This window comes from Drosophila biarmipes, chromosome 3R (assembly GCF_025231255.1).
Source record: "Drosophila biarmipes strain raj3 chromosome 3R, RU_DBia_V1.1, whole genome shotgun sequence".
Lineage (NCBI taxonomy): Eukaryota > Metazoa > Arthropoda > Insecta > Diptera > Drosophilidae > Drosophila > Drosophila biarmipes.
Window position 1 is genome coordinate 12802262 of NC_066616.1, and position 15434 is coordinate 12817695.

A 15434-nucleotide genomic window follows, 5' to 3' on the forward strand; every position below is an offset into this window, starting at 1 on the left:
CGATTTAATATCCGATGAGATATTCATAACTTGCAATTAGGTTTGGCGGCTCTGCGCTTTTGCACGCGCTTTCGATTTACGTAAATGATTGGGCTGCTGATTAATGAAGAATTACCAGGGCAAATGGCTGGGATCTGTGGGCATTATCCAATTCCCCGACTGCCAACCGACGACCCCGTTGCCATTAACATAATATTCAGCGCTGTCATCGGCGGAGTTCAGTGCCAATTGCGCGCAAATTAAAAGTTTTATTAATTGTTAATTAAACGCAGCCGAGTGCCGGTCGTGCCGTCAGCTTTGTGGCATAATTTTCGGCTCAATCCCCATATGTGGCCAACAGGTTACCGCTCGGCCCGCATTCCACGCTCCACCAGATGCCGATCGGAGTGAACTCAAAAAAGGACCCCATATGGTGCCGACGGCTCAAGTGATTAAGTGCACGACGAGTTCTTCAAATGCATTGCAACATGTGCACAAAAACAACGCGCACTCGTACACAAACGATTTGAGAACGAAAATTCTAATTAAGATTGTGGAAGAAGACCCCCAGCACCTGATTCTTCTGCTCCCGCCGCACTCAGGGCACGGCATTCAGTTCCCTGCTCCCATTGCGCATGCGCAGCCCCGTCGCCGATCCATAAAAATAGCTCACTAATTATTTTGGTGCTAGGGTTACAGTTCTCATAAAAAACAAACAAACTGTCGACCGTTTTACGACTCTTCTGCCGGCTTGATGCCCCCGCGAAGTTTTCGATCCCAATTCAATTCGACACAGATACACCGATGGCTTTCCCTGTTTATAAACACTTTCGCATCAGTAAATGTACTAAAATAATCTTTATTTAAATGCAATTGCTTTATTAGGCAAAATAAAAATATGCGGAGTAGTGAGAATAAATGTATGCCTAATGAAATCAATGTTTCGTATTAAAATATAAAAACTGTATTTAAAAAACAGTTAAATAAAACAAATTATTAATGTATGGTATATTTGAATCAATGTATAATATATTCTATTAACTTTAATCATTGTTTTAAATTTGTGAAAAATAATTTCTTTAATTACTTGACCATATTATTGGAGTACATATCATCTCTTTTTACCAGTGCAATAATTATGATCTAAATTAAAAAATAAAATTAATATTTAATGAACTCCAATAAATTCAAGTAATATGCTTAAATTATAAAAAAAAATATTTTTTAAAACATTTTACGTTTTTATTCCACATATGTAATTTAAATGTTAACTGTGTGTTTCCCGCCTACACCCCGGCATCCGGATCTCCGCACCCATCGTGTGGACTCTGCGGCTGCATTTCCGAGCTGATAAGCCGTCGAATCTCCACGAGAACGTTCTCCGTCCGCTCCTCCAGGTGGTCCAGGGCGGAGTTCAGGGCGTCCAGGCTGGAGTTGACGCTCGCAATCAGACGCTCCGAGTTGCTGGTCATCTGCATGAGGTCATCCAAGTTGCTGACCCGGTGACTCGCCTCGGAAATCCTGTGCAGCTCGAGCTGCAGCTGCTCCTCGCCGCTATCCATCAGGGCTTTGTAGGCAGGAAAACAACTTTTCGAATTGACTTTACATTTTTTTCTGACCCCACTGAGACCCTAAAACATGACAAAAATTTCGGGGTCCTATTTCCTGCTGAACGGATGCGAAGTGTAAAGCAAATTCGCCTCTGGTTTGTTTTGCCATCAAGCATAATTATGGTTGTTTAGCAAAAAGCGATTTAATTTAATTGGAATTGCAGCTAACTGACTTTGGGCACTTTTGCTTTTAATAAACGAAAAATGTGCCATATTAAGTATATTTTATTTCACTGATTGCACCTGTAATTTTGCGATCACAGGGTATGCTGCAAAGCTATCTCAGCTGCAGGGTTTCGTGATTAAATTGCATTTATCTTAAATTTAAATTCAAATTATATACCAACTATCTTTTTTGAACCTTTAAAACGTATTAAAATTGAAAAGTAACGTAGGTTTATCGTTGCTGAACCCTTAGTTTTGGAAAATAGTTAGCCTAGGGCATCTTTATGCCTACTCCCCTACTTACAGCAATGTTGGTTTTGCTTTGTTTGTAATTGGCGACTATTACCAAAGCTACACTCGTTCATTTCATTAAACCCATTTACAAAATGGCTTTGTCCATTATTTATACATATCAATTATAAATTGTGCGCTGCGCCTGCAATATTCATATTCACTTGTCAAAATGTCAACTCAAAATAGAATATTTATGCATTTTTATGTGTGCATATCGGTGCGTGATTTGTTTGTTTTATGCTCTCCGTTCGAGAACTCTTTGTTGGGCCGGGGACGGAGTAAAAAACCAGAAAGCCGAAGAGGAAAATGACAATTCAGCCTATAAATAAGCGGCGGCAACCGAAGTTGAAATCAATTTGTTTGGCCCCATACTGCGGTGGTCGCGTTCCCCGATTCTCGAAAAAAACGGGGGGATCATCGAGAACCGAAAGCCGAATGGTGCGACTATTTAGTTAGCCGCAGAACAAGGTGCCTCAATTTATTTTTAATTGAAGGCAAATTGAGCCAATCGCCCGGTTGATGGAGGTGGCAGTGGCAGTGCCCGGCTGCGGTTGTCCATGCGATGTGGTCTCTTAAGGCTATCAAAAGGATGCAGCTGCCCCGCCCACAGTCTCTGTTTCTTCTGCCGGCTTATGCATTTTCACTTAATGAATTTTCATTCAAAGCGACTGCGAGCATGTGTCGTCACTCGACGGACAAAACCCTGGACCTGAAGTGGACTAGCAGCCCCACTCTCTGGCCATTAACCGACCTGCTTCTGGCCAAAAAGGATGCCACTGCTGACGTTTTCTCTGTGGCTGGCTAAAATCTGTTATTATTGCCATTAAGCAGGCTTTTGTTGTCACCGCCCGGCCTACATATGCATATGTGTATGCATTTTCCTTCGATATCCTTCACTTCGAGTGGGCTGCCTGGTTTTTCCACACATCTTTAGGCTGTAATCGCCCGGCCATTGAATTTTCCGCCCACTTTACGAGGCCCTAAGTCCAGGGCTCTACTTGTTGCCGCCCATTTTCAATGAATTTCGGTCTCTGCTCGTCGTCATTAGTTGAGGGCGCTTAGTTTGGCTCGTTTGTTTGCTGAAAGTTGTATGTTTCATTGTTGCCAAGGCCGGTTTCTGCCCCTGTTGCTGCATTACGCAGCCTGTTGTCATCAAGTTGCATTTGGTTTTTACAATGTTTCGGCTAAATAAAGGCCTGTAATTCATGTGTATGGCCTGTTTACAAGGTTGTGCATACGCCACGTTGACCGCCTGTGAGCTGCGAGCCTGCGAGGAGAGAATACTGAGTGAGCACTCCATTGTGGTCCACATACTTTGTCACGGTGCGGAGCCCGTTTCCCTGGTTTCTCTGGTTTTTCCTGGTTTTCCCTCGTCGGGGCCATCCCGCCTGAAGGACGACGCTGCGGAGGCGATTGCTCAGGCTGGACGTGTGTGCCCCGCATCGTTGCCCGTTATTGTTTTCCAACTTTTCACATTGGTTATGAGATGTCCGAGCGCCGCAGTCAGTTGCACGCTCGCCTCCATCAGCGTCGCCTCCATTCCGCCGACCACAGTGGACAACGTGGACTTTTTGGCCAAGCCGGTCGTGTTTCTGTCCCTGAGTGGATCAGCACAGTGAAAGAAAGTCCCTAGGAAACTATTTTTAAAATATTTTAAAAGGTTTCAGGAAACCAAACAATCCAATTAAGTTTTTTATTTGGAGGCAAGCATTCTTTATAATATAAAGGTGCATAAAATAACCATGTCTTACCGTTTTAAGATGAATACACAAAAAAGTTGACGACCAAAATACATTTTTAAAAGCGCAAAACAAAGCTTTTATAGGCTTTAGTTTGTAATATTTTTATAAATATTGTTTTGGTGTTGGAGCTCAATCTTTAACTTTGGTTTTTTGGCATAACAATTCTAATTTTAGGAAGTTTTGCTATTATAAAAATAAATCTGAAAAACATAAAATAAGATCTGCAATAAAAATAGTTTAGGGACTTACTTCTCAAGAAGTAAGCACTACCTATGTTTCCAAATCCTGCCTTTCTTGCAGTGGAAGGACGTGTGTGCTCGTGAGTGCTGTTATGCTTATATCCTGCGGCTTAAGCATTTGTTGTTTTACAACGTTTCAGTCTGTTTGCCAAGTAAATAAAAGCTGTTAACTAGTTTTCACACACCGAGCCGAAAAGGTGGAGGGGGTTCGTTTCGGTTCGGTTTGGCTGCGTTTTCCGAGGCGAGCTGCAACACGTGCTGGACACTTTTTTGCCGGCATGTCCTGCTCCTGCCACATCCTCTCCGTACTATTGCATTCTGTTCTAACTGCTTTTGTGCGTAGCACTCGTGTATGAGCAATTATTTAATGCCGTCCGCTTGTCATTGTTGTCTTCGGGCCCAGAGTGTCGCCTTTGTCTTGGTTCCAGGCGGCCGAGTCAGCTGCAGCCTTCTCGTCTTCTCGTCTGCCCCTTTGTGTCGCCCATTTATTTGTGTTTATCCTTTCGCTTTTAATTGCGGCACCGTCCTTCTGCTCCTGCCGCCGCCTCACCACCCACACCCGCCCCCTTTGTGTAATTACAAGTGTTTGTTGTGTAAATAATAGCGTTAGCTGCCTGGCCCGAGCACGAGGACCATCGTTGACGCATCGTTTGCATGCTCAGTTAATGCCGTGCATCAGGACATCCTCCATTGTCCTTTCTGTCTGTCTGTGTGCCTTCTCGTCTGTGTGTTTGCCAGTGCGTCTGTCTGTGGCAGGGAAAATTAATTACAAGAATTAAGCAGCGCAACGCCCGATCTGTCGCATTGACACAGGTGTTGGCCGCCCGCCGTAACGTATTTTCCTTAGATAATTCCCACACAACTCCACAGCCATGTGCTGCACCTTGAACTCGAACTCAGACTAAAAGTGCAGATGCACTGAACAAAATTCTAGGAACATATAGGTACCACAAAGAATAGTCTTTTTATGATAAAATTAGTAAGTAAGCCAAAGCAGGTATTGTATTTCTCCATATTAGTATATATAATTATACAATGTAAATAAATATACAATTTTTTTACAATTTTTAGTGAACCTTAGATAAAAATGTGAATCTAAATAATAATTTTCCAAAAATGTTCAGACTTCCAAAAGGTAAAAAATAAAATGTTTGGTATACTTGAAAATAATTTACATTAAAATGATGCTAGATAAAAAATATCGTACTCAAAATTGGAAAAATCAACTGGATTGGATTTTGGATAAAAATTTCAAAATAGAAAAGGGGAAAAATCAAGTGCACCGGCATAATTGAAAATAATTTACACCAAAGGGATTGCGTTCACTATTATCTATTTTTCCTGTGTGAACCTCTCGAGCGTCCCGGAGGCGGGACATTAATTCATTCACCTAGAGACACTTACATGTGGAGCCCATTAGCCCGGTGCCACGCCCCCGTGGAAGGCAAATGCCAGCGAGCCATGCGACGCCAAAAATTTCCATTTCGTTGCTTGAACCGTGCATAAATATGTCAATAGGGATTATCCCATCCCGGGCGGCAATAAAATCTTCGGGAGCTATAAAAAAATGGAAATATTCTAGTTCGGGGAGAGGAAACCTCAGCTAAACAAACAGGGAGCTGCAACTTGATTATCCTGGCAACCTGCCGCGCATTTTCCGACCGTTGAATTATGACATTCGACTGTCAGTGCGGGTTCAAGTGGATTTTGGGCCAGGGTTTGGTTTAGACATGGATGTAGTGCGGATGCTCCTGGCAGGCGTGAGAATCCGTTATCCTTGCACCTAAACAAACACGTTCGGGGCCCTCGGGCTGCAGTAGCTGCTCGTCCTGCTCGAGTCCTGGGCGTGGGTGTCGTGTTGCAGAATGTTGTTCGATATTGATCCTCCGGATCCTTACGCATTACACGACCAGCTAATTTATTTACTTTGCTGCCTGCTCGGTGCCAGTTGCACTTGTTCTAAACTGAAACACATGTTGCAGGACCATAATCGAAATGGCCTGTTATCCCGGCCTGTCTCATTACGTCCTGCCTTTGCTGCCGTTCTGCTGTCGCAGTAGCACTTCAGATTGGTGTTGACAGTCGTGCTGAGAAATTGCCTCGCCTTTCCCCTTTCCCTCTTTTTTGTGGACCTTGTCTTTACAAGACTCCTCTAAGCTCTGAGTGCTCGACATGCTAATGTGAAATATTACAAAACTAATGGAAAAAACGGAGAGCCCTGCCATCGAGTTTAACGCGTTTGAGCACTCAAACTCTCCACACTTTTCCCTTTCGTCTGCCAGCTGGGGCCACCAATCCCATCCCATTCCCGCCTTCGGTTTATCCTTTGCCGTGGGAAACTCCGGAGCACAGGTTTAACCACCACTAATCCTTTACCTTAAGCACTTTACAACATTTTTCTGGCGCTGCCCGTTAAGAGTGCAGTCATCTGGGGTATTTTCTCTCATAATTTAGCTATTTTCAGGGTAACAAGCGCTCTATAAGGATATTTGAAATAATATTTTTTTTTTCTAATTTTTGAAAACTTATTTAAATTTTAAATTAAAACACCTAATAATAATAGCTCCTAAGTTCTAAGTTACATCAAGCTAAAAAAATATACTGATCACTGATTTACTATTATTATTTAAATTGTGAGTCTCTATCTCTTTCCATTCACAGCTATTAAGCAAATAGGTCTGAGTAATAATTTTTAAAATATTATATTAAAAATTGCATAGTAATGTCGTTTAACATAATACGATTCTTAGTTAGTCTTAGTTTTGCAACCCATATTTATATCCCAGGACAAAATAAAATATTCTGGAATATACTTTCAAAAGGATATTAACAGGTGTTGTAAAAATGTAGGATCACAAGCTGCAGTTACTCCAGTAAAGGTTCTTAATAAAATCCCGCATGAACTTGGCTAGTTTTTAGCGTTTCGGATTTTGGCAGCACGACCCAGCATTCTCCTTTTTACCGCCAGTGTTTGAGTACCCTTTGAGATGAAACTGAAGCTCAAGTGCTGTTGTCGGGGCAGCGTTGAGTGGCAAGGAGTTTTGACAATTAAGGGGGTCACAATGCTCGGGTGTCTGTATCTTTATAGCTTGCCACCGCAGATAAGGTTGGAAGTGGAATGAAGCCAACCGGTGCCATGTGCTCTTATTCGGAATACGCAGACGCCTGGCCCATAAATCATCGGAGCCCAATAGCCGCAAAAAGTCGCATGCAAAGCGCGGCGCCACCACGTGCACAAAGTGTGACCCGATTTTGGCAACATCCAAAAGCGAGTGCTCGCTTAAATAAATACAAAATTGCATCACGTGCAGCGAGAAGTACAAAAAAAGAGCGGGCCCCGCATCCGCATCCTCTGCCAAGAAGTTGGATCCGTAATTGCGCCAAAACGCATGGAAATGAAGCCGGAGAAGAATTCCTGGCCGCATATGTGTGGCTAGGTGGATGGGGTCTCGGTTTTTGGGGTCGTTTTCATTTTCAGAGAACCAAAGCTATTCCGCCAGCGATCGACACATGCCCTCGAGTGCGCCAAGTGCAATAAATTGATACAAAAACAAAAGTGTCGCAAGTGGGGGTTGCGGGCAGGGTGGCAGAAAGGGTGGGCGAGGTCTTGGCGAGGGGCTAACCTGCCCCGGTTGTTCCAGCACCTTGGCCCGGCTAAAACTCTATTAAAATGCCATTGCCAGAGCGAGAGAAAAAAAAAGAGATGTGATAGGTAATATTTACTTGTCATTGGGAAACGCAACTTCGGAATACTCTTTCAAATATATTTACTTAATGCTTCATGAAACTCTTAAATAAATAAATATTAAATGAAGTCACAGTTGTCGTTTTTTATAAAAAAAATGTTATGAACCTTATTAAAAAGTTGATACAAAACAAAAATCATTTTTAATTATGAATATTACATTTTCGCAATAAAATATTTTGCACATTTTTGATTTGCCGGAAATGTATCTGAGAGATTTAATTTATCTTTTCAAGTGATGGTAAAAATAACTATTTTCACAAGTCCACAAATTAAAGTATTTCAATTCTGCGACAAATCTTCTTAGTAAATACAATATATCGTTTTTGCGCATTACTCCATCGATAATATTTTCATTAGTCTGGAAATTAATGGCAAGCTTTGTCGAGCAGCTTAAGCACCCTGCAAAAACCGACTATGAAATATACATATTTCACGAATCTCGTTTTTGTCGCTCGCTCTTTGTTATTTTTAACTAAAACCACAGCCGGGACAGCCCGGCCCGCCTTGTTCCCCTGCCCCAACGATATAAAATTATCCTTTGGCTGCCTCTATTTGATTTTTTTCCACTTCTATATGGTGCTCCGATTTTTTGCCTCCGCTCGTTTTCGTTTATGGATATCCACTTTATTGTCAGAAAATCATTTTTTCGTTGGCATCTCTTGATGTCTTTTTGTGCCTTCTCTTCTGTTTTTATTGAGCTGGAGCACAGAATGTTTGTGTAAGTACGTATGTTTGGACGTGGGGATGTTTGGCTGCTCATATGCATATGTAGCTCTTGAGCATTTGTAGTTCACAAAAAATTGCTTTTATTTATTACTAATGGGCTGGCTGCCGCTGCTCTGCCCGCACTGAACACTGCTTACCGCGGCCTCGGCCGACTCATCTGCGCAGGAGGTGACTTTTCTATTTATTTGCTGACAATGCCGGCTCCCCCAATTTTCCCCGGGAGCTGGGGGCTGCCTTTCGGATCGGTACTTGGGGAAGGGGTTGTCACTCGGGCGCTTGCCACACGTTCGATTTTATAAATGTTTATAAATGCGCTCGAAGTTGCGGCTAATTGCCGAACTCCGCGAACCGGGTCATTGTGGAATCTCTCGAATGCAATCTCGGCCGAAAGCCAGTTTGGCGAGGCGATCCGCGCTTGGCGGCCTGCGATCCGCGACTTGCGACTGGCGATTCAAAGCATTCTCGACGTTCTCTCGGCTCGGTCGTTGGTTCCCGTCCGCGGAAAAATGTCGGAAGTACTGCGAAGCTCCCTGGTGAAACTGCAGGCCCTCATCGGACTGATCGGCCTCGTGGCTCTGACTCCACTGCTCGTCTTGGCCGCGATTCTCAGCCGGCTGATCGCCAAACTCTGCTGCCGCCCAAAACCAAAGAGCATCGAGGGAGAAGTGGCTGTGGTGAGTTTTGGCCAACAAAAAGAAACGAACTTTTCGCAAAGCCTTGCCTAATAAAAACTTGGCTTCTGAGAGCGTGTTTAGATCGTATTGCAAGCCACTGAATTGGAAAAAAATAACTAATGAATTACCTAATATGTGGAAGTTACCAATACTAATTTTTAACATTTACGCCTGTACTCGGTTTTGTAAAACGGTTTTATTTGTACTTATTCTGAGAACCAAAAAAATAAACTTGAATATTATAAAGACACTTTTATCTTGAAGTAAGCCCATAAATTTGATATTTATTTTCAGAACTATTTGAGACAAAGTATTCAAACCTGGCTGACAATGTTTTAACAATTGACAAGGCCCTGTACAATGTTTTTTTTTAGTGATAAACTGAATTTTTAAACCATACTAAGTGTAATGGCCAATGGTGTTTATTACTTTGAAAGTGAAATTAAAATGACTATGATAAAAGCTTTTTTAATAAGGTAATTCTTATTGCTGCGATCTTAAAAAGCAGGTTGTTAGCTTCAGATAAATTGCTTTTTATGAGTGATAAACGCATTGTGCATATCTGCATCTGTAATTTACTGTTTGACCTAGGTTACCGGCGCTGGTCATGGGTTGGGTCGCGCCATTTCCCTGGAACTGGCCAAGAAGGGCTGCCACATAGCCGCTGTGGACATAAATTTCCCTGGAGCCGAAGGAACCGTCAAGCAAATTCAGGAGAACTATAAAGTTCGTGCCAAGGCGTATAAGGTAAATTAGCTTAATGACTGCCAGACTGGTTTGAAAGCGACTTTTAAACGATGAATATAGTTCAAAGATTGAATTCAGTGATTAATTCCCAGGCCAATGTAACCAATCACAGGGAGCTAGCTGAGCTGAACACCAGAGTGGTTGGTGATCTGGGACCCGTAACCGTTCTAGTTAATAATGCCGGGGTAATGATCCATCGTAACATATTGAGCCCGGACCCGGCCGAAGTGCAACTCATGATCGATGTCAATCTAACGTCGCACTTTTGGGTGAGTTGTCTTTATGGGGTTTATTGATCTAAGTATCTTTAAAATATCTTTATATCCTAATTTGTATTTTATTAGACCAAAATGGTGTTCCTGCCACCAATGAAGGCGTTGCGCAGGGGCTTCATAGTCACCATTAGTTCGCTAGCAGGTGAGGAATCTTGAAAGAAACTTAATCATTTGGTAACTGTTGCTCCCTTTCAGGGGTTTTCCCACTGCCCTACAGTACGTCCTACACAGCCAGCAAGGCTGGAACCATGGCCCACATGAGGGCCCTGCGCATGGAGCTGGACCTGGAGAAGCAGAGGGACATCCATGTGACCACCGTGCTGCCCACCTTTCTGCGCACCAACGACGAGGTCACTCAGATGTCGAACACCATTGGAATCGACGAGCTGTATCCTCTGATCAGTGGAGAGGAGGTGGCGCGCCGAGTGGTGGACGGAATGCTGCGCGGTGAGCATGAGATCACCTTGCCGGGATTGGCAGCCGTGCTGTACCGACTGGTGTTCCTTTTGCCCGCCGACTGGCAGGTTCGAATGATTCTGCTGCTCAGCGGCAAGCGGTTCAAAGAATTCACAAACTTTCGATCCCCAGAAGAGTGCGGTGAGAGTGGCAGGTAAATAAATATGTGCATACCCCGGTTCCGGTGGAAAGGAAACTCGTGCGTATTCTTCTGCCCCCGGGACGTCCAGGTGGCGGCGCTGCTTAAAAGCGTTCCATTAAAATCCGATTAAAGATACTTTTTGCGGCCGGCTGGTCACGGACAACTGGCCACAGGCCACGGGCTCCAGTCATGTGTTTTTCATTTAATTTCAGCCGGCATTGCTTTAATATTGCAGCTCGTCTGGATCCTGAGTCCTGGACCCGGTGCTCGTATCCTGCGTCTGCGTTTGTCAGTTGGCACAAGGGGCGCAAAAGGGGGATGCAATCAACTTTTCAGCGGACGCAGGTCCTCCCACTTCTCCGCTGCCTGTGCTGAATCTCATTATGCAACTTTTATGGGGTCATTGAGGCTGTGTGATTTATATGTTTTGCAAAATTTAAAAAAACAGCTCGACAAGGGCAAAAAAACTGCACACAGGAAATTGAAAGGCTTAAGGCGCCTTCTCTTGTTAAATTCAGGGTTTTTAGAGCAGTTCCGTGAAAGTACGAGTGCATATGCAAGCGTTTTTGCCACTTCAAACGAAATTGTTGTCTAATAGGGTCGAGTGAGGACCATTAAAAGAGAGTGGCTTGACAGAAAGTATTTCGGTTAAAGTGATTCCTTACAAAAACCGAGGCACCGTAGAAGGAAGAGACCCCGTCTTTTTGTTCGCCTGACAGTTTTTCTTTGTTCCTTTATCTTTATGCCGGCGAAATTAATGCAACACATTAAGAGAAATATTGCAACAGCGGCGGCAGCAGACGAGGACTTTTCCATTTTTCCTATTTTCCTCGGCGCGAGCTTTTCACAGACACACTGTGATACTGCACCCTATATACGTACGGTTTTCTTGCATATTTCCACGTTCTGCTCTGCACGCGCTTTTCCCTCATCTTCGTCCTGTAGCTCTTATTTTATTTATGCTATCACTGCAACCTGAAATGCTTTAGCCACACACAGATACACAGCTACACAGCTATACAGCTACACATGCACACACTCATAAAGCCGGGCTTCAGGATACTGCATTTATGTGGAATTTCTTTCCTGCTGCATCTGCCTTTTCTTTGGGAGCCCAGGACATATGCATGGAAACTTTAGTGAAATTAAGAAAAATATAAAAAGACATTCCGGCAGCCGGAGAGGAGAGAAAAAACGCTTTAGGAAAATGAAAAAATAATGCTGCCAAATGCAAAAATAACATCAGGAAATGAGTCAAAGTCCTGCTCCTGCCACTTGGCTTTTTGCCGGGGGGAGGGAAAACAAGAATCACCAGAGAAGGGAAAATATTATGTCAGCAAATCAAATCGATTGTGTGGGAAAGCATTAGCAGAGCAGTCGGGAATCGGGCTCCCACAGCCCCGACTCCCCGTAGTTCCCAATTAAAAAGCCGTTAATGATGCGTGGCCCACAGCGAGTCCAGGGCAACCCCAAGGCCCAGACGTGTCGCAAGTAACGCCTCAATGGCAGCCTGATTGAAAACCCAAATGCGCCACTCCGATCCGATGCGATCCGCCCCCGATGCCCCGGTTTATTGTTTGTCTTCGCCACTGACGAGCACTTTTTAATTTCGACGGGTTGTTTGCGGACAAACGAGGCATTTCCGCGTGTGATTATCGGGACCCATTGGGATGTATCTGCATATGCGTACATGGGAACTCCTCCGCTGCCCTGGGCTTAATTATGAGCTGCGAGTGAAGTGCGTGGGAAACCGAATGGAGTTCCCCGAGGAGCCCTGCCTGAGGACACCTGTGCTCGCCCCTTCCTTTCAGGTCCCCAGCCTTACGCCCATGAATCCCCGTAATCCAAAGGGCTCTTCCGAGCAGTCATGTTTGGGGCTTTTCCATCAGCTGCAAATCCGCGAAATGAATTTAATGAAGAGTTGTATCCCGTGTCAGGTCGCTCACAAAATTTCATTTGCTGTTGCTTGCGCATTTGCATTTGCATTTCCATTTTCCGCCCGCCATTTTCCATTTTCGGCAGCCTTGGTCCGCAAAATGACGACTTTCGGCTGTCAGGCGTCCAAAACTAATTAAAAGGCTGACCGGGACACGTCCGTGTCCACTGCCATGGCTAATGTCAGAGTAACTAATTTTGATGGCCCATTGATTTTGGGCGCACAGAGAGAAAAGTGTCGCCAGTTCTAGATAAATAAAATGTAATATTTGCAAACAGCCAACTGCTATTTACAGCGCCCAAATTTAACAATTTTATATACAGTACATTAATAATACTCATTGTATTTGAATATCATTCATTTTTTGTAAAAAGTTAAAAATATTAAAAATATTTGTTTTCTATTATTTTACGAGATAAATAAATTTCTATTAGTGGATAAGTTTTTTTGCTAGGACTTTACGATTTTAATAAATTTCTATTGTAAGCTTAATAACTTTACATTAATATAGTACATTACTTTTGTATGTTTTAACAACAAATGATAATAAATTATATAATTTGCTTTTATATTAACCGTAGGCATTACATTTTGTATTTAATCTGTTTCTATTGAAGATATTCATTTTTCTCAGTGCATAGACAGGACTAACTAGCCACCAAGTTAACTGGAATTTCACAGTCTGCTCCTGCCGGGAAATGCGATACTATGCGATACGGTTCGGGTGCATAAATCACATGTTTAACTAATTAAACGAAACAGTAAATAACGATCTATGGCCGGTCAGCGTTTTAATGAGTAGGCAAAATGCCACCGTAAACGGGGACTCGAAACGCCCACGACGAGCCGAGTCCACCGATCATAAAAACGCCCCAATCCTGCACAGATGCCGTCCCCCCGGCGCAATAATCATAAAAATTGCATATTAAAATTCATTCGGGGGGCGTGAACTGCTTCAGTTTTCCTTTCGTTCTTCTTATTTTCCTTTTTATTGTGCGACGCCTTAAAATGTTTATAAATACAGTCAATTTGCTGTCAACTTTTGAACTTGCCACATGTGTTCGGCTTCGGCTTTCGGGCTGTAAAGTGTCATGGGGTCAACGGCAACGGCTCATTATAATGCAACCGCCCGGGCCTAGGCCTAGAGTGAGTGACACTCTTTGCAGCGGCGGACCAGAAATCGGTTTCAAATCGAATTATGCTAAAACATATTTCGCTGCGATAGCGACTCCTCCGGCAAGCATGTCAACGCAATCATTTGACATTTTGACAGGACATCGGGGCACTGAGCCGGGGATTTGGGATCACGGGGCTTGGAGATGGGGGACGTGGGTCTGGGGTGCAGGGAGCGTGAGTGCGGCAGGATAGTTCGAGTTGGATGTCGCGCCTGCGCAGCTCAAATTACAAATTAAACAGCGACGATGTCGGGGTTTTCCATTTCTCTTGGCTAAACAAAATCAAATTACCGCCTGACAAATGTACTTGTTGAATGCGATGAGGGCGAGCGGTAACGATGTGCTGTTTGAACACCTCAACATAGGGAAACTGGCCCGTTTGCCCGCTTTTCCTGGCCGAGTGCAAAGATCTTTTGACTTCTTGCCAAGCGAAAATCACAATTGTCGCGAAAATGTTTTATTTCGCCTGTCCTCTTGTTTTCATTTAAGACAACGGGAGCATTTTTTAGTAATTACATTAGATGGAAAACGGTTTTCTTTGAGAAATACAGGAAGACCGTTTAGCTCAGCAATATTTATACAGCGCGTTTCCCAGAAAAGATAATAATTCTATTTTGACAGATAATCACAGCTCAATCGCAACCCTTCCCCACGCTGCTCTATTTATTTGTTTAAAGACAGTCCCAAATCCCGTTCGAGGCGGACACATGATGTCTATGATTGGAAATAAACAAAGGCAATAACCATTTCGTAGTTTCCACAACGAGAATTACCCCCGACACGGCCCCAGCCCGAAATGCCGCCCATCAGCAGCTCTCTTGATGGAGAATGTGGAGTAAATAAACGCGACCATTTGCAGCATTGTCAAGTGGAAAATCATTGACAAATTTATGAACCCACCCGACACACACTCAACAAGGGCAAATACACGAGTGTATATGTTTACGCACCGCGGTTATATATCCTCGAACCGGAGAGCGGAAAGCATAAAGTTAAAAATTTCATTAACAAATCGACACCGCACCGTCTCATTACTTGGCAACAAATAAATTTTATTAAGTGCGCTTTTTCTGTGTGCTTTTGCGCGGCGCTTCACGATTTACGATTTTTCATTAAAGTCACTTGGCATGCCGCATAATGCCCGCCCACCGAAGCTGGCCAAACATTCGGCTCTCGAGCTTATCCATTAATGTTGCGGCTTATTTGTTGCTCTGCGCCAAAAAATATTGCAACTCGATCGAAAAAATACGAATATTTACACATGCAACGGTGCAAGGGTCATTCAGGGCTGCCGTTTCGAGCTTATGCAGCTAATTAATTGCACGGTTTTTGGGCAAACATTTTCCGCAAACTCATGCGAATTGCCGACGAAAGTGATTCAGCGTGGGATTTTAGTGAAATCGAAACTTGCCCCAGACAAATCATAAATCGGGCGACAGCGATGCTGCCCACGCAGCAAGAAAAATTACCTTAAATCTGGGCGAATTGATAATCACCAGCGGAAATGGTCGAGTGTTTTCCCAAGA

General features: G+C 43.5%; 2 protein-coding genes across 2 annotated transcripts; one reads left to right on the forward strand and one right to left on the reverse strand.

The window, feature by feature from the left end:
• Positions 1 to 1199: 1199 nt before the first annotated feature.
• Positions 1200 to 1665, reverse strand: LOC108031315 (uncharacterized). Its single transcript, XM_017104562.3, has one exon. The coding sequence runs from the start codon at positions 1539 to 1541 to the stop codon at positions 1266 to 1268; it is 276 nt and encodes a 91-aa protein (XP_016960051.1). The 5' UTR covers positions 1542 to 1665; the 3' UTR covers positions 1200 to 1265.
• A 7304-nt stretch (positions 1666 to 8969) lies between these two features.
• On the forward strand, positions 8970 to 10851 carry LOC108031002 (estradiol 17-beta-dehydrogenase 11). The gene is made up of 5 exons (XM_017104203.3): positions 8970 to 9177; positions 9769 to 9924; positions 10017 to 10193; positions 10269 to 10341; positions 10395 to 10851. The coding sequence occupies exons 1-5, from the start codon at positions 9010 to 9012 to the stop codon at positions 10811 to 10813; spliced, it is 993 nt and encodes a 330-aa protein (XP_016959692.1). The 5' UTR covers positions 8970 to 9009; the 3' UTR covers positions 10814 to 10851.
• The last annotated feature ends 4583 nt before the right edge of the window (positions 10852 to 15434 follow it).